Source organism: Macaca thibetana, chromosome 4 (genome assembly GCF_024542745.1).
Source record: "Macaca thibetana thibetana isolate TM-01 chromosome 4, ASM2454274v1, whole genome shotgun sequence".
In the NCBI taxonomy this organism is placed as follows: Eukaryota; Metazoa; Chordata; class Mammalia; order Primates; family Cercopithecidae; genus Macaca; species Macaca thibetana.
Genome location: NC_065581.1, coordinates 11,102,880 through 11,127,268, shown reverse-complemented (window position 1 = coordinate 11,127,268; position 24,389 = coordinate 11,102,880). Strand labels below are relative to the sequence as shown.

General features: G+C 40.0%; 1 protein-coding gene across 1 annotated transcript in view; it reads right to left on the bottom strand.

Annotated features, from left to right (window-relative positions):
- Positions 1-656: 656 nt before the first annotated feature.
- Positions 657-24,389, bottom strand: part of SMIM13 (small integral membrane protein 13) — a 44,154-nt gene continuing 20,421 nt past the window's right edge. Inside the window, exon 2 of the mRNA XM_050789617.1 lies at positions 657-4,927. Within this exon, the coding sequence (XP_050645574.1) occupies positions 4,728-4,927 (200 nt within the window). The 3' untranslated portion in view covers positions 657-4,727. The remainder of the gene's footprint in view (positions 4,928-24,389) is intronic.

Sequence of the window (24,389 nt, the reverse complement as noted above, 5' to 3'; positions counted from 1 at the left end):
TTTACCAGTGCCTTACTCATCCGACTTCTCTCATGACGCAGCCCAAATTCCAGGGCCAATCTCCAGCAATCTCTAATGACCTTGCCCTTCAGACACACCTGCCTTGCAAAATCCAACCCTAGCACAATCCACTTCTTCCCATCCTACATTCTTGGCAGCTGAGCACTCCTGGAGAAGTCACAACTTGCCCCAGCCAATGAAATTCATGGCTTTCTATCTCAACTGCATTCTCAAAGAAACTCCTCCATCTTTTACTTGGCTTTGATGAGCTTCCTCAATCTTCCCGGTGGTTAATACTAACAAAAATGTGAAACATGATCTATGGCAAACAGGTTAACAAAACAACCTTGAGGGTGTTGAATACAGCATGGGAAGAAAACAAAAAGTTAAATAAGGTAAATGTAATAATGTAGCTCTAACACTATATATATATATATATATATGTGTGTGTGTGTCCTTTAATGCTATATATATGTCCTAAGTCATTTACTTTCATGGCACTAAGAAATATTATTGCTATCCTCTTATTCTTCTAGATTTGTAGTTTGAAAAATGGGGTGAAGTGTTGACCATTAGTAAGAATGGCTGCTTTCAAATCCTTTTATGTCCACGGCACCCTTCATACTTAGCATCCTTTATCAATCAGAGACACACAATTTTTGTTGTATTCATTTTAATTTATTCTATGCAGTTTAAAGTGAAAGTTAAAACATCATACAAACCACAGAAGCTTTATAGTACTGACCAGTTTTAAAACAAAAACAGTGAATGATCATTTACATACATTCCTCATCTTTAATTTTACATCTTGTTATATACACAAAGGTACTATTAAAACACATAATTCTAATTCTTTATAAACCTATTGTCAAGCAGCAAGATGGCAATGCATCATAGCAGAGCACAGAATATTTCCTTCAAGGAACCGCAGCAGCAGTATTTGGTGAATGGTTATGCATAGAACCAACTTGGAGGATCATGTTAAACATTCCCCGTAAAACAGGTAGCACATGTACACCAACAAATGAAAAATGTAACTTTAATTGCCATAACTTTAAGTTTAAAACTATAGGACACTTTAGAAGCAGACAATACAAGGTGCTTTAGTTCTAGACTTCACAACAGAACACTATTCCATTAGTCGCTTGAGAGTCCATAACCTCTGAGGACTGCTCAGTGGCTTTTTAAAGTCAACCTCAAATGTAAAAGCACTTAAAGTTTACCAGTCAAAATCTAGTTATATCAGTTACATTACAACATACTACTTGAGAAAACTGACTTTTAAAAAAGACTGCATCGTTGACTAATTTCAAAAATTGTTGCTCTTAAAAGTAAAAATGTACCACTTTCAAATCTTTCAACATGTTTTAAGATATCATATTTTGTGAATCCATTACTTTATATATTCCAAACCTTCAGCAAAATAAAATTAAAATGGGTGTTAACCCTAATATTGAAAGAAATGGGTCTGCATGTCTGTGAGGTGGCTGTCCACCACAGAGCAATCTACTTGTTTCAACTATGAAAATATCACCACAAAATCCATCAAGTGATAGAAATATCAAAAACCTCATTTAACAGCACTACACAAATATTTAGTATTTTTGGCATTTAAATCAGAGCAACACAACCAATGCAATTGGTACAGGCAATTTTCACAAAAAGTTTCAAAGGCAAAACATTTGGAAATGAATGGCTGATTGGGAAGGAAATAAAACACCCTACCAGAGTCCTCAATTTTAGAATTAATCTTCAAAAGATGGCATGCTGACCACCATCATCCTTTGTGAGGGATTAGACGAGATTCTAAGACATGTATTTTTAATGCTCATACACTTCTAAGCTCTAAAATTAAACACAGGCTGGTCCGCCTCCCACTGAGGCTGAAAATGTACTTGTGATGCAGTTCTGACAAGTTTAGCTACAAAAGCACTAAAACAGGAAAAGAAACACTATAGCACATAAATAATTATGTGTTAACTATCTTGCCTTTCTCAGTGGCATTAAGAAATATGTACCATGGTAAGTGTGTTGTGAGGTGCACGAAGAGAACAGAGTTCTAAACAAAGGATTTTATAGATCTTCATATTGGCATCAGTGATGTTTCTTTACCCTCCCTAAGTGACAGGCTAAGAGCTAACTAGTATGCTTTTAGGTGTATTTCACAAGTTAAATAGAGTATTTCTTAAAATTACATAGAATAAGACATGCTTAAAGCATAAATGTCAATAAATAATGCCAACATATATACCTCTACAAAGGTTAACCTGTATTAATTTGGGCATGACCCTTGTAGATTTCGGGGGGAGAGTTACATCAGCCATCAATTCTTTAATAGTGACATAACAGGAAGCTCACCAGCTACTTTAAGCTTTCCAGCAACTATTATCTAAACCTTAGGTATCCACCATAAAACAGAATCCATAGTTCAAAACATTAGACTATGAAAAATCTATATTTAAATATCCTCCCAGTACCAAAATGTTTTGGGGGCATATTTTTTTCTAATAATCATTTTAAGACGATATTTAGCTAGTAGGAAGCATTAAAATTAATGCTTGAAACAGTCACTGTTTTGTTATGCCCTAGAGTCACATAAAAATAGAAAATTGTATCTAATAAAGAAATGAAGACAGAAAGACTGTGCCTCGCTCTCAGCAGCTAGGAAATCTTCCCCTAGCAAACACATAAAACTAATGTTCTGTGAATTCCCTTTTAGTATCTCCTAGAGCTACAATATAGCAAAGAAGTGTTCATCACAAATATTGGGACAGAGCCAGTGAACTGTTAAACAAAACTCTAAGCAAGAAGTATGAGGTATCAAACATAATAACACACCATAAAATAGAGGTTAAATATTTTGTGATAACTAGTCCTTAATAAAGGTTAAAAAAAAAACATAAAAAGAACTTGGATTAATCAAATAAGTTGGCTTTGCATTTCATTCTTGTACAAAGCAGGTAACACTAAACAGGAAGGTTGTTTAATTCACATCTCTCCTCCCTGGTAAACACTCAGTCTAGAGTTCAGTTAAGACAAACATGGAAACCTGGCAAGAGAGTCATTTTACAGCTAAGCGGGTATTTTCACCCACTACTCTTTTCCTCAATACGCATTACCTTTGAGGTCTTGTCAATGAATTGCTGTTTGTGAAGAAGTGTTTTTCTCCACAACACATTCCTTTAGCATAAAGTCCTCCTATACAAAGGGAGTAACTAATCCCACTCTTCCTAAAGTAGAAGATAGTTCTTAGATTCCTAAGTTACTACTCTAAAATATCGAATAGGTAAAGTTACCTGCCCCCGCCCCCCGCCCCAGAAATGTGTTTCACACAGGATAACAAGTTTAACATTATGAGTCAATCAAATTCCTCAATAAATAACTGCTATCTTAAAAAGAAAAATAAATTTACAAGCTACCATTTTTAATTTAACCTAAGATACTACCAATTGTTAAGATGCACCATATGTATCACTAAGAAAAAACACTGCCCATTAAACTATGACACAATGCTTTCATATCACAGAAAACATTTATTTTATATTTATTGAAACAGCACTTTGAGTTAAACAGATTTTTATCACATCAATCTTGTGCATATGTAAAGAATATGTGTGAAATAAATTGGTTAAGTTATAATTATAACTTCATATTCTGAATCCAACTCCTCTGAATCACTTTTCAAACCACAGTCATTGATGTCTGCGTTTTTCCACATAACGTCTCTCCCGGTGTTGTCAAGAGTACTGGTTATGCAGCACTTCTTGAAAGAGTGCTCCAACACTGTCTTCTGTTTAATGGCAGTGGGGAGCTTGGGACAAAATGATGTTTGATGCCTTAACGACAGTCCTGCTCGGCGCATGAATCGGTCACACCAGCCTCTTGTGGCTTTGAATTTTGTTTCATCAATTCCCAGGGTTTTGGCAATTTCGCCTGCCTTCAATTGCATTGCTTGGCGTGTGATAGGCAATCCTTTTGCACGTGTCTCACTGACGAAATGTAGTACAGCTTCGTCTACTTGTGGGTATCTACCTTTCTTAGGTCCCGTAAAACATTTTGTTGTTGCTTTGCAGGAAAATATGGAATTGCGATCATTTCTCCAGCGACGAATATTTGCTTCACTAATATCAAATGTACGCCCTGCTGCTCTGTTTCCATGCTTTTCTGCATACACAATAACTTTTCGTTTCAATGCTGAATCATAGTGTAATCTTTTTGAAGACATTTTAAAATGTCAGTTAAACCTGACGCATTTGATACCAACAAAACACATGTTGGTTAAAGGGATGACACGATGACAAGCTGTAAATTCACACATGCACACAGTAGGAGAATTACATGACTATCACCTGGTTGACAGTAATGAGATGCATCCCAATTTCAGACAAGTTAAAGTGGGAAGAAAAATGTACATTTTAGGGCTAACAAAATATGGTTTTTCAAGCCTTTAATGTTTACCAGATCTGCAGCAGTGCAAGAAAATAAGCCCAAAAGCCAAGGAATAAGAGTATAAGTAGAAAGCTAGTGAAATAAAAGATTATCTTTAAGATGAAATAGTCCAATTTGGTTTTAATTCCCTTTATTTTTATATGGCTTACATGTAAATCTTTTTTAAAATTGGACATAAAATCCAATACAAATGTTCTTCAGTCATTAGTAACTTTCAAAGCCAAGTCACTAAAAGACAGAAGTTGGCAACTGCCTTTTCATCCTTCACGAGTACACGACTATGTCTGGGGTCTGTGGCCTTCATCAGCAGGTGCCCTCCTTTGGCGAGCAGATCTGATTCTGTGTGGAGAGGAGGAAGTGTCTTCTTCAGTTTCAGACCCTGAAGGCTCATGATCTCCCTCTTGGGATCCTGTGTCTCCCACCAGTTCCCGGAGAAACTTGAATTTTGATAAAAAAAGATGCCATACAAAATACCAACCTATAGAGAAAGACAAAAACATTAAGAAAAGTTATTACACACAATGTTATCAATTCAGAATGTTACAGTTAATGGGGAGGTATATTACAAAATAATATATAAAAATATACATAATTACAAATATATAATGATATAACAAACATTTTTTTGTATGAGGAATAAGGATAAACTCTGGGATTACAGTAATGGCAAAAACAGTCTCTACCCTCATAGAATCTAGAATTCGGGCTGAGTCCATCTACAGTAAAATCAAAATGAGTTTATGATATCTAAGTAAAAGTGTTACTTATATTAAAATCAAATTTTTGAGAGCATTTTTCTGGGAAAGAAAATTCACTTTGCCATTTACTTGGACTTTCATATCTCGGTGCTATTTATTTACTAAAAGCAAGTTTGTTTCAATCAGAATCTATATGGCCTTAAATAGCAGGACTTAACAGCACTATGATGAAAACTACTCAGGACCAAGCTATCCATAAGTTTCTGGAAATAATTTTCAAAGAAAATATGTTTTCTTAAATTATATGATGAAAGACTAAAGCCACAGCACCAATATCTTAGATTCAAGGTGTTTAAAACACAGATTTTAAAAATACAATATTTTCATGTCAATGTCATTAGAAAGTATGACTAATTCTCTTTTTTTTTTTTTTTTTTTTTTTTTTTTTTTTTTTTTTTTTTTTTTTGAGACGGAGTCTCGCTCTGCCGCGCAGGCTGGAATGCAGTGGCCGGATCTCAGCTCACTGCAAGCTCCGCCTCCCGGGTTCATGCCATTCTCCTGCCTCAGCCTCCCGAGTACCTGGGACTACAGGCGCCCGCCACTGCGCCCGGCTAGTTTTTTGTATTTTTTAGTAGAGACGGGGTTTCACCGTGTTAGCCAGGATGGTCTCGATCTCCTGACCTCGTGATCCGCCCGTCTCGGCCTCCCAAAGTGCTGGGATTACAGGCTTGAGCCACCGCGCCCGGCCAACTAAAACAAGTCTTGTTTTTGCAAGGAGTAGTAAGGTTTTTAAATGTTCACTAATAAGGAACAAACAATCAATAAAGGAACACACAGGTGAAAACCTCTGAACCTATGCTTGGTTGCTCTAAAATGTTAAGAGCATAAAATAAACTAAATTAACCATCCTAACAAGGTTTTCCATGTTCATGTGTTTTCTTGATGCTGTCTACTTTAAAGACTCCGGCTGCATAGAATAGAAATGAAACATAGCATAGAGCATATTTTGTGAAAACAAAATAAAACCAGCTTTTCTTGCCCAGTGTTAATCCAGGCCAAGATAAATGGATACGTAAGGGGAGTTTCTAATTTTACTTGTTTTTTTCTTACAACCTCTGGAAAAAAATTACTATAAACCGCTTGACACTAAAGACAAACTTCAGAGATTTAATCAATTTCTCAAGTTTTTGCTTTAAGCTTGGGTGCTGAGTGTTACCTGAACCAAACCATACATATTTTCTGGTCAACTGTGTGTTTGAGTAAAGCACCCAACTTTGTAAAATATTATTTTAATGATATTCCAAATTAGCATGTTCTCTCTTTACCCAAAATTCTGTGTAAAACAGGCAGAGCAAATTAGTGGAAAGAACACTGAGGAAGGAGTCAGGAGTTCCAGTTCTGACAGAAGATTCACAAAGCTACAGTGAGGAATTGAATGAGAAGGTCTCAAAAGGGCTGAGGTACCTGGCATTAGGCATTTTCTAAAATGCTCAATTTGGTTGTCCTTAGGCAGTGGAATCTGAGGTAACTTTTGTTGGGTTTTAAAATTGAGATGTAATTCACATACCATAAAATTCATCCTTTTAAAGTATACAATTCAGTGTTTTTTAGTATATCCACAAGATTGTACAACCATCACCACTACTGAAGTCCAAAATGTTTTCATCAACCCCAACAGAAACCTCATACCCATTAACAGTCACTCCCCATCCCTGCTCCTACTAGCCCCTGGCAACCACTAATCTACTTTCTGTCTCTATGGATTTGCCTATTCTGAACATGTCATGTTAATGGAATCATATAATACGTGGCCTCTGTGTCTGGTTTTTCAAACTCAGCCCATGTTCCCAACGTGTGTCCACTGTGTTGTAAGCATCAGCACTTCATTTCTTTTTATGGTTGAATAATATTCCATTTTATGTACATATTACATTCTGTTTAAGGATTTATCAATTGATAGACATTTAGAAGTTTCTACTTTTGGCTATTATAGGAAACAAAGTTGCCACTTTTTGACTGCAATGAATATTTGTGTACAAGTTTCTCCATGGACCTATGTTCTCATTTATCTTGGGTGTATCTATCTAGAAGGGAATTGCTGGGTCATATGGTAACTCTGTGTTTAAACACTTGGAAACTGCAAAGCAGCTACAACACTTTACATTCCCACCTGCAATGTATGAGGTTCCAATTTCTCTACATCCTCACCAACACTTTTTATTGTCCATCTTTTTTATTACAGGACTCCTAGCAGGCATGACGGTATATCATGAAGCTTTGATTTGCATTTCCCTCATGACTAATGATGTTCGGTATCTTTTCATGTTCTTATTAGCCATCTATTATCTACTTTGGAGAAATATCTATTCATTTCTTTTGCCCAGTTTTTACATTTAGTTGCTTTTTATTATTGAGTTGTAAGAGTTCTTAGTATATTCTAGATATTAGATGCTTATCAGGTATATGATTTGCAAATATTTTCTCCCATTCTGTGGGCCGGCTTTTCACTATCTTGAAAAAGTCCTTTGAAGCACAAAAGTTTTTAAGGAAGCCTAATGCATCATTTTTTCCTTTGTTTGCTTGTACTTTGAATGGCGTATCTAGGAAACCACTGACCAATCCTACATCATGAAGATTTACATCTATGTAGTTCTTCTAAGAGTTTATAGTTTTGCTCTTAGATGTAAGTATTTAATCCACTTTTGTTAATTTTGGTGTAAGAAAGGGGTCCAAATTCATCCTTTTGCATGCGGAAATCAAGCTGTTCCAGGATCATTTGTTGAGAAGATTATTTTCCTCCACCATTACATTATATTGGCACCTTTGTCAAAAAACAATTGGTCATAAATGTTACAGTTTATTTCTGGATTCTCAATTCCATCCCATTAACCTGTATATGCCTATCATTATTCTAGTCCCATACCATGTTGGTTACGGTAGCTTTATATTAAGTTTAAAAATTAGGAAATTTGAGTCCATCAACGTTCCTTTTCAAGACTGTTTTGACTATTCTGAGTCATTTCCACGGGAATTTTAGAATCATTTTGTCGATATAAGTTTTTTTAAAAAAAAAAAGGCACCAAGAATTTTGATAGGGACTGCATTTAATCTGTAGATCAATTTGGACACCTACCTTGTTTTTTTAAAAAAACATATTTCTCTGTACTTACCAAATTTTTCCACAATGAACACACATGGCTTTGGTAATTGGGATAAATAAGAAAGAAACCGGTAAGTACATCATGAATACTCTGTAGACTTATATTTTGTAAATACCTCAATGCCATTAATTAGCCTAAATTAACAAGGTCAGTTGACTTCAACAGATACTAAGGAAAACTTCTCTTAACTCTTAGGTTAGACTCGAAAATATAACCTAAAAGCTAAAAGAACTCACTTGATCAGGGTTTTGTGCTAAACAGATAATACAGTGGTAAATTTACTATCAGAAAATTATAATCTTGCTAAAAACTGATGCTCTTGATTTTCCAACAGTGGCTACAATTATAAAATGCCAAAGATTCCTACTAACAGTCCCAGGCTACTCGGGAGGCTGAGGCAATGTATTGCAAAATGACCACTGCATAACAGAGAAAAAAAAGAGAGAGGAAATCCTTTGCCTGGAAAGACTATGATAAAAGGCCTCACCATTGGGGTTCCCACCATAAAGTACTATAGTGCTCTTGGGATGGTTAAGAAAGAGTAAGTCTCTCAGCATGGAAATCTACAAGATAAGGAACTAAGGACCACTGTAGCTTTCAGAGGCTTGGGATAGAAGAGCATTCAGCTAGATCACAGACTCTTCCCAATTTTAGTAAGAGGAATCAAAAAATTTTTTTTGGTAATCACTGTCAGCAACCAATGTAAGGGATTCAATCTCAAGTCAAAATTCAGAACCAGAATGTGGTGTCAATGAGAAAAATTCCAGAGTTTGGAGAAGCAAGTTATGGCTACTATGTCCACTCACCACTCCCCTCCCCACCCTGGCCAGCTGAACCACTCCAACTCCATACTGCTGTAATTTTTATCCTCAAATCTGGAGAGAGGTAAGCTTGAACAGTATGCATTTTTCTCCCAATTCTGTCTGGGTATAGGCTGTGTGAGGGCTGGGGGGAAACGTGCAGTAGTGACACTGTTTCTCACAAAACACTGTGAGGTATGGAATTCCCCTAATATAACTATGGAGTTCATCTATTGGGCAGCCAAAAAGAACAAACGCCCAGTTGTTTTGTTTTTCTTACAATGACTACTGTAATGATAGGTTGGGAGTACAAAGGAAAGAGATAAATTGTAGTTTAGATAAGAACTGCAGTAAATTCACTAAACTGAGGAAAGTTCAACAAGTTGTCCTCCAAGCAAAATGACTAAGTTCTTACAGAGGTGTAATTCTGGGGAGAGACAGGAGGAGGACAGGAAGGGGGGTGTTTCCATATCATAATACTTAGGACTAGTAAGATCTGATGCTTCTACCATAGGCTGTTTATCAAAGAGTGTTCATAGTCTGAACAAAGGATGAGACTAAAAATGCTGGGTAGTTTGAATGGGAAAACAACACATGACACATCTGTTTTGAGGAAAGAAACCATTATTAAAGCCCCAATGAATATATAACAGGAAAAGTATGACTGAGCAAAGAATAAACTAAAAGAGGTATTACTGTGCCAGATACAACTGCCAATAAGCTATTCAACTGCTATGTTAGACATGACAATACTAATAACTAGGAGGAATCACACTACCTGACTTAAAAATATACCACAAACTATAGTAACCAACACATCATGGTACTAACATAAAAACAGACACATAGACAAATGGAACAGAATAGAGAATCCAGAAATAAATCCATGTATTAACAGCCAACTGATTTGACACACCCACCAAGAACATTCAAGTTCCTCAAAAAACTAAAAATAGATTTACCATATGATCCAACAATGCTCCTGTTGGTTTATATATCCAAAAGAAAGGAAATCGGTATATTCAAGAGATATTTGCATACATGCTCATGTTTATTGCAGAACTATTCACAATAGCAAAATACGAAATCAACCTAAGTGCCAGCAATGGATAAATGGATAAAGAAAATGTGGCACAGATACACAACAGAATACTATTCCGCCATAAAGAATGTGTCCTGTCATTTGCAGCAACATGGTTGGAGCTGGAGGTTATTATGTTAAGTGAAATAAGTCAGACACAGAAAGACAAATATCACATCATCTCACTCATACGTGGCAGCTAAAAACGATCTTACAGAGCTAGAGTGATGGTTATTGGAGTCCGGGAAGTGTTGAGGTGGGGAAGGGATGAAGAGAAGTTGATTAGTGGGTACAAAAATACAATTAGAGAGGAGGAAGGAAGAGCAAGATGGCCAAACAGAAGCCTCTAGTGACCAATGTCCCTGTAGCAATGCCAAACTGAACAACTATCCACACAAACAAGCACCTTCATAAAAATCAAAAATCAGGTGAATGATCACAGTACCTGGTTTTAACATCATATTAATAAAAGAGGTACTGAAGAGGAAAGATAGTCTCGAAATGCCTACGCTACCCTCCCTCCTCTGTCAGCAGCAGTCACATGGCATGGAAAGAGAATCTGTATGCCTGGGGGAGGGAGAGCACGGTGATTATGGGACTCTGTCCTGTCACAGGAGAAAGCAAGACAGGACAGAACTCAGTCTGCACCCACATAGGGAGCAGTTAGACCAGTCCTAACCATAGGGGAATTGCCCACCCCAGCAACTGGAACCTGAGTTCCAGCAAGCCCTACCACCCTGGGCTAAAGTGCTCTGGGGACCTCAATAAACTTGAAAAGGAGTCTAAGTCACAAGGACTAAAATTCCTGGACAAGTCCTGGTGCTGTGCTGGGAGCCAGTGGACTTAGGGAGCACACGACCTAGTGAGACACCACCTGGGGCAACCAAAGGAGTGCTTGCATTACCACCCCTCAACCACAAGCAGTACAGCTCGCAGGTCTGGGGGAGACTTCTTCCCTCTGTCTGAGGAGAGAGGAGAGGAGAGAGTAAAGAGGACTTGGTCTTACAACTTGGTTATCAGCTTAGCCATACTAGAACAGGGTACCAAGCAGAGTCGTGAGATTGCCATTCCGGGCCCTGGCTCCCAGCTGACATGTCCAGATACACCCTGGGCCAGATGGGAATCTGCTGCCTTGAATGGAAGGACCTGCTCCTAGCAGGATTCACTGCCTGCTTAGTACACAGCCCCTGGAACCTAAATAGTCAACAGTGGTAGCCAAACAGTACTTACTGAGGGCCTTGAGTGAGACTCAGAGCCATGTTGGCCTCAGATGTGACCCAGCACATTCTGAGCTGTGGTGGCTATGGGGAGAAACTCTTACTCAAGGAAAGGAGAGAAAAGAGTGAAGAGAACTTTGTCTTGCAGCTTGGGTACCAGCTCGGCTACAGTGGGACAGAACACTAAGCAGCCTCCTGGTGTCCTCAGTTCCAGGTCTTGGCTCCTAGATGGCATTTCTGGACCTGCCCTGGGCCAGAGGGAAGTCCACTGTCCTGAAGGAGAGACTAAGTCATGATAGCATTCACCACAAGCTAACTAAGTGATATGGTTTGGCTGTGTCCCCACCCAAATCTCACCACAAGCTAACTGAGTGACATAGTTTGGCTGTGTCCCCACACAAATCTCTTTTGGAATTGTACTCCCATAATTGCCACATGTTGTGGGAGGGACCCAGTGGGAGATAAGTGAATCACAGGGGGCAGTTTCCTCCATACTGTTCTCCTGGTAGTGAATAAGTCTCACGAGATCTGACGGTTTTATCAGGGGTTTCCACTTTTGCGTCTTCCTCATTCTCTCTTTGGCTGCTGCCATCCATGTAAGATGGGATTTGCTCCTTCTTGCCTTCCGCCATAATTGTGAGGCTTCCCTAGCCACATGGAACTGTAAATCCAATTAAACCTCTTTATTTTGTAAATTGCCCAATCTCAGGTATGTCTTTATCAGCAGCATGAAAGGGGACTAATACACTGAGCCTCAAGTGAACACTGGTGGTTGGAAGACAGTAGTCCCTGTGGGCCTAGGGCAGTTGTGGCCACAAGGAAACAGTTCTCTGAGGAAAGGGAAGACTGGGAGGGGTTTTGTCTTGCAGCTTCAGTGCCAGCTTAGCTGCAGTAGAACAGAGAGCACCAGGTAAATCTGTAAGTTTCCCAACTCCTGGCCCTGGCTCCCAGACAGCTAGCGGGGAACTCACCCCACCCTAATGGGAAGGACACAAGCCTGACTGGATTCATCACCTGCTGACTGTAGAGCCCTTGGGTTTTGAGGAAACGTAAGTGGTAGCCAGGCAGTGGTCACCATGAACCTCAATCAAGACCCACTGTTATGCTGGCTTCGAGTCTGACTCAGCACAGTCCCAGCTGTGGTGGCCACAGGGGTGACTGTGTTACCCCTTCCCCAGCTCCAGGCAGCTCAGCACAGACAGAGATTCCATTTATTTTGGGAAAAGTAAGGGAAAAGAACACGAGTTTCTGCTTGCTAACCCAAAGAATTCTTCTGGATCTTACCCAAGACAACCAAGGTGGTGCCTCTACAAGTCTGTAAGAGCCACAGCATAACTGGGCTTGGGATGCCTCCTAATGCAGACATGGCTACAGTGAACAAAGACTTAGATCACAATGCCCAAGTCCCTTCAAATACTTGGAAAGCATTCCCAAGAAGGATAGGTACAAAGAGGCCCAGATTGTGAAGACTACAATAAACACCTAACTCTGCAATGCCCAGACACCAATAAACATTCAGAAGCATCAAGACCATCCAGGAAAACACGACCTCACCAAATGAACTCATTAAGGAACCAGAGACCACTCCCAGAGATATGTGACCTTTCAGAGAGAGGATTCAAAATAGCTGTTTTGAGGAGGCTCAACAAAATTAAAGATAACAGAATGAATTTGAATCCTATCAGATAAATTTAACAAAAAGATTGAAATAATTTTTTAAAATCAAGAAGAAATTCTGGAGCTAAAAACTTCAACTGAAATACTGAAAAATGCATCAGAGCCTCTCAACAGCAGAACTGATCAAGCAGAAGAAAATCAGTGACCTTGAAGACAGGCTATTTTAAAATACGCAGCCAGGGCTGGGGGCCATGGCTCGCGCCTATAATCTCAGCACTTTGGGAGGCCGAGGCAGGCGGATCACGAGGCCAGAAGTTCGAGACCAGCCTGGCCAACATAGTGAAACCCCATCTCTACTAAAAATACAAAAATTAGCTGGGCATGGTGGCGTGCACCTGTAGTCCCAGCTACTCGGGAGGCTGAGGCAGGAGAATCGCTTGAACGCGGGAGGCGGAGGTTGTGGTGAGCCAAGATTGCGCCACTACGCCAGCCAGGGCAACAGGGCGAGACTCCATCTCAAAATAAATAAAATAAATGAAAATATGCAGTCAGAGGAGACAAAAGAAAAAAGAAGTACATCTACAAGATCTAGAGAACAGCCTCAGAAGGGCTAATCTAAGAATTATAGGCCTTAAAGAGGAGGTAGAGAGAGAGATTAGGGTACAAAGTTATTTAAAGAGATAACAGAGAACTTCTCAAACCTAGAGAAAGGTATCAATACTCAAGTACAAGAAAGTTACAGAACACCAAGCAGATTTAACCCAAAGAAGACTACCTCAAGGCATTTTTTTTTTTTTTTTTTTTTTTTTTGGAGACGGAGTCTCGCTCTGTCGCCCAGGCTGGAGTGCAGTGGCTGGATCTCAGCTCACTGCAAGCTCCGCCTCCCGGGTTTACGCCATTCTCCTGCCTCAGCCTCCCGAGTAGCTGGGACTACAGGCGCCCGCCACCTCGCCCGGCTAGTTTTTTTTTTGTATTTTTTAGTAGAGACGGGGTTTCACCATGTTAGCCAGGATGGTCTCGATCTCCTGACCTCGTGATCCGCCCGTCTCGGCCTCCCAAAGTGCTGGGATTACAGGCTTGAGCCACCGCGCCCAGCCACCTCAAGGCATTTAATAATCAAACTCCCAAAGGTAAAGGACAAAGAAAGGATACTGAAGGCAGCAAGAGAAAAGAAACAAATAAGATACTCAGAAGCTTGAACATGTCTGGCAGTCAACCTCTCAGTGGAAACCCCAGGAGAAAGTGGCAAGGCATTTTTTTTTTTTTTTTTTTTTTTTAACAGGGTCTCACTCTGTCACCCAGGCTGGAGTCTGGATTGCAATGGCATGATCTCAGCTCACTGCAACCGCTACTTCCCAGGTTCAAGCAATTCTCCTGCTTCAGCCTCCCAGGTGGCTGAGATTACAGGTGTGCACTATCACGCCCAGCTAATTTTTGTATTTTTAGTAGACACGGGGTTTCACCATGTTGGCCAGGCTGGTCTCAAACTCCTTACTTCAAGGGATCCACCCGCCTTGGCCTCCCAAAGTGCTGGAATTACAAGCGTGAGCCACCACACCAGGCTTTTTTTTTTTTTTTTTTTTTTTTTTTTAAGATAGAGTCTCACTCTGTTGCCCAGACTGGAGTGCAGTAGCACTATCTCGGCTCACTGCAACCTCTGTCTCCCAGGTTCAGGTGATTCCCCTGCCTCAGCCTCCCAAGTAGCTGGCATTACAGGTGCACGCCACCATGCCCAGTTGATTTTTGTATTTTTAGTAGAGATGGGGTTTTGCCACATTGGCCAGGCCGGTTTCAAACTCCTGACCTCAGGTGATCCACCAGCCTCGGCCTCCCAAAATGCTGGGATTACAGGCATGAGCTACCATGCCTGGCCATGGCATGACATATTTAAAGTGCTGAAGGGAAAAAAAAAAATATCCTAGAACAGTATATTAAGCAAAAATATCCTTCAAACATGAAGGAGAAATTAAGACTTTCCCGCTAGGGGATTTCGTCAACACCAAACCTGTCCTACAAGAAGTGCTAAAGGGAGTTCTTCAACCTGAAAGAAAAGGACATTACTGATAAGAAATCACCTGAAGGTATAAAACTGGTTGGCCTCTTGAATGGTGCTGGGGAAACTGGATATCCATATGCAAAAGAATGCAACTAGACTCCTATCTCTCACCATATACAAAAATCAAATCAAAACGGCTTAAGACTTACATTTAAGACCTCAAATTATGAAACTACTATAAGAAAACACTGAGGAAACTCTCTGGGACACTGGTCTAAGCAAAGATTTCTTCAGTGATACCTCAAAAGCACAACCAACCAAAGCAAAAATGGGCAAATGGGATCCCATCAAGTTTAAAAGCTTCTGTGCAGCAAAGGAAACAACCAATAAAATGAAGAGACAACCGACAGAATAGGAGAAAATATATGCAAACTATCCATCTGACAAGGGATTAATAACTACAACATATAAAGAGCTCAAACAACTCTATAGGAAAAAAATGTAATAATTCAATTAAAAATGGGCAAAAGATCTGAATAGACATTTCTCAGAAGAAGACATGCAAATGGCAAACAGGTATATAAAAAGGTGCTCAACATCCCTGATCATCAGAGAAATGCAAAACGAAACTACAATGAGATATCATCTCACCTAGTTAAAATGGCTTTTATCCAAAAGATAGACAATAATGAATGCTGGGTGAGAATGTGGAGAAAAAAGGAACCCTTGTACAATGCTGGTGGAAACACTGTGTACATAAGTTAGTAATACCACTATGGAGAACAATTTGGAGGTTCCTTTAAAAATCTAAAAATAAAACTACCATATGATCCAGCAATCCCACTGCTAGGTATTTCCCCACCTACCCCCCTAAAAAAAGGAAATCAATATACTGAAGAGATGCCTACATTCCCATGTTTACTGCAGTGCTATTCACAATAGTCAAGATTTGGAAGCAACCTAGGTGTCCATCAACAGACAAATGGATTTTTAAAATGTGGTACATATACACAATGGAATACTATCCAGGCGTAGAAAAGAATGAGATCCTGTCACTTGCAATAACATGGATGAAACTGGAGGATGTTAAATGACAAAAGCCAAGCACGGAAAGACAAACTTTGTATGTTCTCACTTATTTGTAGAAGTTAAGAATTAAAACAACTGAACTTACAGAAAGTATAATGATAGTTCCCAGAGGCTGGGAAGGGTATTGAAGGGGCAGGGAGTGGGAACGGTTAATGGGTACAAAAACATATTGGGATAGAATGAGTAAGATCTAGTATTTGACAGCACATCGGGGTGATCACAGTCAACAATAACTTACTGTATATTTATAAAAATAACTAAAAGAAAAGAATTGTAGCACAAAGGATAAATGTATGAAGTAGTGAACACCCCATTTATCCTTATGTGATTATTATGCATTGCATGCTCATATCAAAATATCTCATGTACTCCCTATATATACCTACTATGTACCCACAAAAATAAAAAACATACAATAATTTATTGTATATTTCAAAATAGCAAGATTTGAAATGTTCCCAACATAAAGAAATGGTAAAAGTTTGAGTTGATGGATATGCTAAATACCTTGCTTTGATCATGGTACATTATATTTATGTATTGAAATATATTTACTCCATAAATATGTATGATTATTATGTAACAATAAAAATAATAATAGCTAACTTTTAAAACTCTGAGACAAGAACTGTAAGAAAATGCTTTGCACATATCATCTAACGGCCAAATTGTTATTCAGTTGAACTAAACCGTTGTGTCACACACTTCTGGTATGCCACACTCCTTGCTGCTAATAGGGCTCAAATCTATTCAGCTATGGTATTTGTAATCATCTTATGACAAATGTAACACGAAATAGAAAGTCACATACATAGTTCATCTCTTGTTATTTTAATAAAGCAGCTTTTAGTTCAAGTTAGAGAATCCCAAAGACAGCTTAAACAAAAAGGGAATTTACTAAAAGCTACAGAGGTGGGTGTCTCAGAGAGCATGGGAGGAAGCGCCCTTACGAGGGACGAGAACTAGGAGAAGGTTCTCACGAACTGAGGTCATTTGCTCAGCATGATCTGTTTCTCTCTGCATACTGGCTCCATTTTCCTCTATGCTTCTCTCTGTAGATTGCTCCTCCTCCCCCCAGCTTTCTAAAACACAAACTTAGAAAAAACACAACGTAGAATCTCTGAGTTCAAGCGTTAGCCCCAGGAGCAGGTACAGTGAACATGAATATAGGGCCCATCCCTGAGAGGACATGAGTGTTTTTAATTTTTATTTATTGTAGAGATAGGGTCTTGCTTTGTTGCCCAGGCTGGTCTCAAACTCCCGGTTCAAGTGATCCTCCCGCCTTGGCCTCTCAACGTGCTGGGATTACAGGTGTGAGCTGCCATGCCCAGCTGACATGGTGATTTTTGAGATTAAAGGGGAGTGGAGGGAATAGTCTGGGAAAAGATGCCCAGTAATATCTTGATATCTCCTCCACCTTTACTAGACAATAGGCTCTTGGAGGATGGCCTCTATCATGGGAGCCACCCCATCTCAAAAAAAAAAAAAAAAAAAAAAAAAAAAACCAGGCAGGCAATAATATTTTGTTAGATAATGTCTAACCAAAACCTTCAATCTTCTTGGAATCTGCCCCAATTCCTTTAAAACACAGGCCTGACCTTTGATAAAGGTCCACATTGCAAAAAGTCCTCCACCTCTAGAGCAGAGGAACTACTTAGTCAGGGGAAGGTGGGCTCGCAAGAGGATAGGCCTAAACTTTGGTCCACACTGCAAAAAGCCCTCCACCTCTAGGGCAGAGGAACTACTCAGAGTCGGGGCAAGGTAGGGTCACAAGAGGACAGGAGTCGTATTTTCCCTTTTAGGGAAAAGAACACCTATAAAAGTAAGGCGAATTCAAAATTATTATCCAGTGCAATGATTTGAGTTAAAGGTATGTGATTACCACACTGCACCCTCACAAGAGGGATCATACAGACTTCGAAATCCGCTGAGGAGTTTTTAGAAAATGCAGATTGCCAAGAGCTCATCCCAGATATCCCAAAATCAGTCTCCAGGGATTGTGCTGATTCATGTTTTTAAGCTCCCTAGATGATTCTGACACACATGCAGCCTTGGAAAAGACAAAAAGAAGTGAAAAAGAAGCATGAGTGCTGCTGCCAATCAATTGTGGAGACTGGCCAAGGAAAAGAAGAAAAAGATTAGCAGTGGGGTGTACATGGGGGATAGACAGAACAACAGTTGACCAGAGAACCTGAGAAGACTATACTTGAGAAAACACAGCTTAATGCAAAATCAGTATTTACTAGTGAGACAGTGTAGGTATGTATGTAAGGGGAGCAACAAAGAAACTGGCCAGACATTGCTGATAAGTGGAGCAATGCTGCAGGAGGACCATGGATATGATGACCGACATAATGGATAGTCAGTAGTGGACATAAAGAATGACTGTATCTTGCTCCAAGTGGAACTGTATTATGTCTAGTTAATAGAATGGTTTAATACAGCACTTATGCATTCAGAACTCATTCTCTTGTAAACAATGAGTGGAAGAGAAGACAAGTGGAAAGTTATGTAATAGAAAATAAAGCATCACTCTTTACATGATATTGGTAAGAGAGCACCAAATACCAGGAGAGGGGTGTGTATGCAGGTGTGTGTGTTGGGAGGGGGAGAGGCACCTGTATAACCATAAATATAGACCAACCTAATCTGGACTCGGGGCCCTAGTGACTAACTTCTCCCAGGTGTGCATATGTATTTTGGGGGAGAGGGGAATGAAGGAAGCAAAACCACTAAAACCCAGGCAGCCTTTTTCTGAAAAAGACTTACCAATTGCACCCTGCATGCCTACAGCGGACTTCTTACAGAAGTATAGCTTATACAATTCCTCCCACCCAGACCCAAAAGGCACATATCAGAAACTTCTTAACACTTATTCTATGGGCATGGGTCTAGAACCATGTCCTGGGATTTAGTAAGACAGAAACAGTAGAGTGAGAAGAAAGGAGAGGTGAGGGGCAAAGGACAGTCCATAATACACTGACTGTTAAAATGAGCTTTGCAGTTTTTCAGCTTAAAAGGAAGTTTATGTCTTGCTTCAGTCTGGCATTGTATGCCAGAATAACTAGTAAGCAAAAGAGGGTGTGTATTCTGAGATAAGCAAAAGAGTACTCACTTCTGTGTGCCAATAACTAAGCATTTGTTCAAATGATGAATTTCATTAAACACACTGTAAATTGTTTTCTATGTAAGATAAACATGCTGGCAGCAGAAGGGTTGTGATAGATGAACTTGAGTGATGAACCATCACCATCAACACACCACAAACCTAGGGGAGAAGTGTAATTTCACCTTCAATTATACAGTTATCAGTTCACAAAGTGCTTTTACATTCAATCATTGTGCTTGTACACAATCCATCTGAATGAGACCAGCAATCATTATTCCCATTTTCTAAATAAGAAAATAAAGGCACACAGTGACTCATGACATTTGAAGACAGCCAGCTACATAAGACACAGCAATGAATCTTAACAGTGTATCAAACTTCTCAGATTTTCATGGTGACAGTATGACTAAAACACAAAGCACTATCTAGAGAATGAGAATACCATTTTGCTACTTGCTATAGTCTGAATGTTTGTGTGCCCCCAAAATTCATATATTGAAATTTAATCCCCAATGTGATAGCATTTGCAGGTGAAGCCTCTGGGAGGTGATTAGGCCATAGGGTGGAGACTCATGAGTGGGATTAATGCATTTATTAAAATAACACCCCAGAGAGCTCCCTCCCTCCTTCCCCTTCTGCCATGTTTGGACACAGTGAGAAGACACATCTATGAACCAGGAAGCAGGCCCTCACCAGACACTAAATCTGCCAGTACCTTGACCTTGGATTTTCCAGCCCTCTAGAACCATGAGAAATAAACTTTCGTTGTTTATAAGCTACCCAGTCTATGGTATTTTTGTTACAGCAGCCCAAACAGACTAAGACACACTACCCAAGGTATTTTCAGTCCAAAAGCCCAGGTGCGGTATAACCACAAATTCTTGTATTTGTAAATTGTGGAATCATTCCAATGGAGTTATATAATCTCACCTTCATGATACTATCTAAGTAGCTAGTTGACTGGCTCAATACAGATTTCACATTTATAAAAAGCTCTTTTCCACGTTCAATCTTATTACTTTATTTCCATTTTACTCTGAAGGCAGCAAAGGCTCATCTGTGAGATAGTATGTCCAAGTCCTAAATGCAGACTAAACCAAGTAAGCCAAGCTCTTCTAATTCTTAAAATTCTCCCTCTACTGCACACCCCTTTCTCAATGACACACTAGGCAATGCTAGGAGTTAAGCCCCTGGAGTTGCCACTACCAAATCAACACAAATTTGAGCCATAGTACCTAACAAATCCAAAGCCTTTCTATCCAATAATCATAAGACATTTCAAGTTGCCTTTTAAAATCTCTTCTCTCTTTCTGTTCTCTTCTTCTGGTGATCACAACACTGCCATGGATCCAAATATCATCGTTATTACAGATGATGAGGACCAAATTTTCATCCACACTTTCCACTTTCCTGAACCTCAAGAGGGAATTTCTACCTGGCTAGTTTGAAGACATCTCAAAAACAGCGAGTGAGTGAGAGATTGAGAGAGGCTGAGAGAGAGAGCACACGCACATGTGTCTGCTGTCTGTCTCCATCCAACAGCTCTTTGGGGGAACTATATTCTCTCCCCATCTCTATGGCAGAAAAGAGTTCCTCTTCAGCATTTTGTTCCCACTTTATCTTATCCCAGTGCTGCAGATTTTATTTTAATGAACCCTCTCACATCTGTCTCCTTCTCTACATTCCTAGCGCCATTCTCTATCCTAGATCACATCCTTGTATCTATCAACTGGATTGTCACCATAATTTCTTATATCTCAGAGGCATGTTAGACCACAATGTTCTTCCATGAATCCTAAAACTCAGTGACTTATTTCTGACTTTGGCAAGTTAACCTCTACGTGCCTCAGTTTCCTGTTCTATAAAATGTGAATAACAGCACCCATTCTCAAAGAGTATGCGGTAATTAAAAGTTAATACATGTAACAAGCTAAAATGAATGCCTAAAACATAATACTCATCAAATATTAGCACTGTTACCATTTCATAGGCTCCAACCTCCTCCCCTCTAAGGCAAACAATACAGACATGAGACTACTACCGCTGTAACTGAGAATTTTAAGCATTACTAATATATAATTTTTAGATCATTCTACAATACTATTACTTCAATATAACCTGTTTTGGATAATTGCTTTAGCACCTCATGCTCACTTCCATCATCCATACTACTGATCACTTTCCCTATGAGACACAAGTTTCTTAAGGAAAGGAAATGTATGCTTTAATCAGTTTTCCAGTGTGCTCACTATGCCTTAAAACAGCACCTGGCACAAAGTAGATACTCAAAACAAATCAACTTTTATTCTCCCTGTCCCAATCCCACCCCCAAAACTACCAAGATTTAATTAATTTGACCAATTGATCCATTACAGAGTTCAATGTTTGCTCTGAAGAGTCCTACTATATAATATAGTAGCTACTGTATGGCAAAAGCTGCTGGTGCCCTTTCACAAAAGTACCAAGCAACCCTCAACCAAACTGATCTGAGATATATAGAACATTTCAATCAATAGCAGAAAAAACATTCTTTTCAATTATATATGCGATGTTCACAAAGACAAACCATATACTGGCCAGGGGTGGTGGTTCATGCCTGTAATCCCACCACTTTAGAGGGCTGAGGTGGGCAGATGACTTGAGTTCAGGAGTTCGAGACCAGCCTGGCTAACATGGTGAAACTCCATCTCTATTAAAAACACAAAAATTTGCCGGGCGTGCAATCCCAGCCACTTGCGAGGCTGAGGCACAAGAATTGCTTGAACCCGGGAGGCGGAGATTGCAGTGAGCAGAGATCTTGCGACTGCACTCCAGTTGGGTGACAGAGAGAGACCGTCTTAAAAAGAAAAAAGAAAAAAAGAAAAAAAAAAAGATAAACCATATTCTATCGTAAAATAAGTCCCATTAAATGTAAAAGTAAACCCTCCTAAATTTTATCATACAAAATACATTTGTGACCATAAAAAAGTCAAATTAGAAACTGAAAACAAAATATCTGGAAAAGAAAAAATAGTCAAAATTTAACAACATACTTCTAAATAAGCCATGGTGCCAGGGAGAAATCACAAGTGAAATTCGAAAATATCTTGAATTGAATAAAAATTTAAAAGTCAAAATCAATACTTAGAAACAATTATTAAATGTCAGCCTGGCACGGTGGCTCACGCCTGTAATCCCAACATCTTGGGAGGCCAAGGCAGGCGGATCATGAGGTCAAGAGATCGATACCATCCTGGCCACATGGTAAAACCCCATCTCTACTAAAAATACAAAAATTAGCTGGACGTGGTGGCAGGCACCTGCAGTCCCAGCTACTCAGGAGACTGAGGCAGGAAAATCGCTTGAACCCGGGAGGCGGAGGTTGCAGTGAGCCAAGATCGCGCTACTGCACTCCAGCCTCGCGACAGAGCAAGACTACATCTCAAAAAAAAAAAAAAAGAAAAAGAAAAAGAAACAATTATCATTAAATATCTATTTTCTTAAAAATAAGAAAAGTCTAAAATCAATAACCCAAGCTTTCCCCATAAGAAACTTGAAAAAGAAGTACAAATTAAACTCAAAATAAGCAGAAGGAAAGATATCTAGATATATGCATAAACCAATGAAACAGAATATGGACAAGCAATAGGGAGAAAAATATCAAACCAAAGGTGGTTCTTGGAAAAAGATCAATAAAATTTATAAACCTCTAGTCAGGCCAATTACAAACAAGAAAGGACACAAATAACCAATATCAGATCCTACAGGTGTTAAAAGGCTAATTAAGAAACATTATAAACTTTATCCCTGTAAATTATACAATTCAGAGTAAACAGACACAGTGCCTGAAAAACACTATGAAAGTTCATTCAGGCCGGGCGCGGTGGCTCAAGCCTGTAATCCCAGCACTTTGGGAGGCCGAGACGGGTGGATCACGAGGTCAGGAGATCGAGACCATCCTGGCTAACACGGTGAAACCCCGTCTCTACTAAAAAATACAAAAAACTAGCTGGGCACGGTGGCGGGCACCTGTAGTCCCAGCTACTCGGGAGGCTGAGGCAGGAGAATGGCGTGAACCCGAGAGGCGGAGCTTGCAGTGAGCTGAGAGATACGGCCACTGCACTCCTGCCCGGGCGACAGAGCAAGACTCCGTCTCAAAAAAAAAAAAAAAAAGAAAGTTCATTCAAGAAGAAACAGGTAAGTGGAATAGCCAAATATCTAATAAAGAAACTCAATTCGTAGTTGAAAATCTTTCCAAAAAGAAAAGTCCCAGCCCAGATGAATTCTACCAAACATTTACAAAAGAAATTATGTCAAATGTGACAGACACACTCTAGTAATCCCAATGAGTCAATCCTTTGTGTAATCTTTATATGATTCCTCCTCTTGAGTGTGGGTAGAAACTGATCTGCTTCTAACCAACAGAACATGGCAAAGCTGGCCAGGAGCAGTGGCTCATGCCTATAAACCCAGCACTTTGAGAAGCTGACGCAGGTGGATCACGTGAGGCCCAGAGTTTGAGACCAGCCTGGCCAACATGACGAAACCCCATCTTTAGAAAAAAAAAAAAAAAAAAAAATTAGCTGGGCGTGGTAGTGCATGCCTGTAGCAGCTACTTGGGAGGCTGAGGCACGAGAATCGCTTGAACCTGGGAGGCGGAGGTTGCAGTGGGCAGAGATCACACCACTATACCCCAGCCCGGGTGAAAGAGTGATACCCTGTCCAAAAAAGAAAAAAGGGGCCGGGCGCGATGGCTCAAGCCTGTAATCCCAGCACTTTGGGAGGCCGAGACGGGCGGATCACTAGGTCAGGAGATCGAGACCATCCTGGCTAACACGGTGAAACCCCGTCTCTACTAAAAAATACAAAAAACTAGCCGGGCGAGGTGGCAGGCGCCTGTAGTCCCAGCTACTCAGGAGGCTGAGTCAGGAGAATGGCCCGAACCCGGGAGGCGGAGCTTGCAGTGAGCTGAGATCCGGCCACTGCACTCCAGCCTGGGCGACAGAGCGAGACTCCGTCTCAAAAAAAAAAAAAAAAAGAAAAAAAGGAAAAAGGGAAGGAAGGGAGGGAGGGAGGGAGGGAGGGAAGGAGGGAGGGAGGCTGGCCATGGTGGCTCACGCCTGTAATCCCAGCACTTTAGGAGGCCGAGGCGGGCAGATCACCTGAGGTTGGGAGTTTGAGACCAGCCTGACC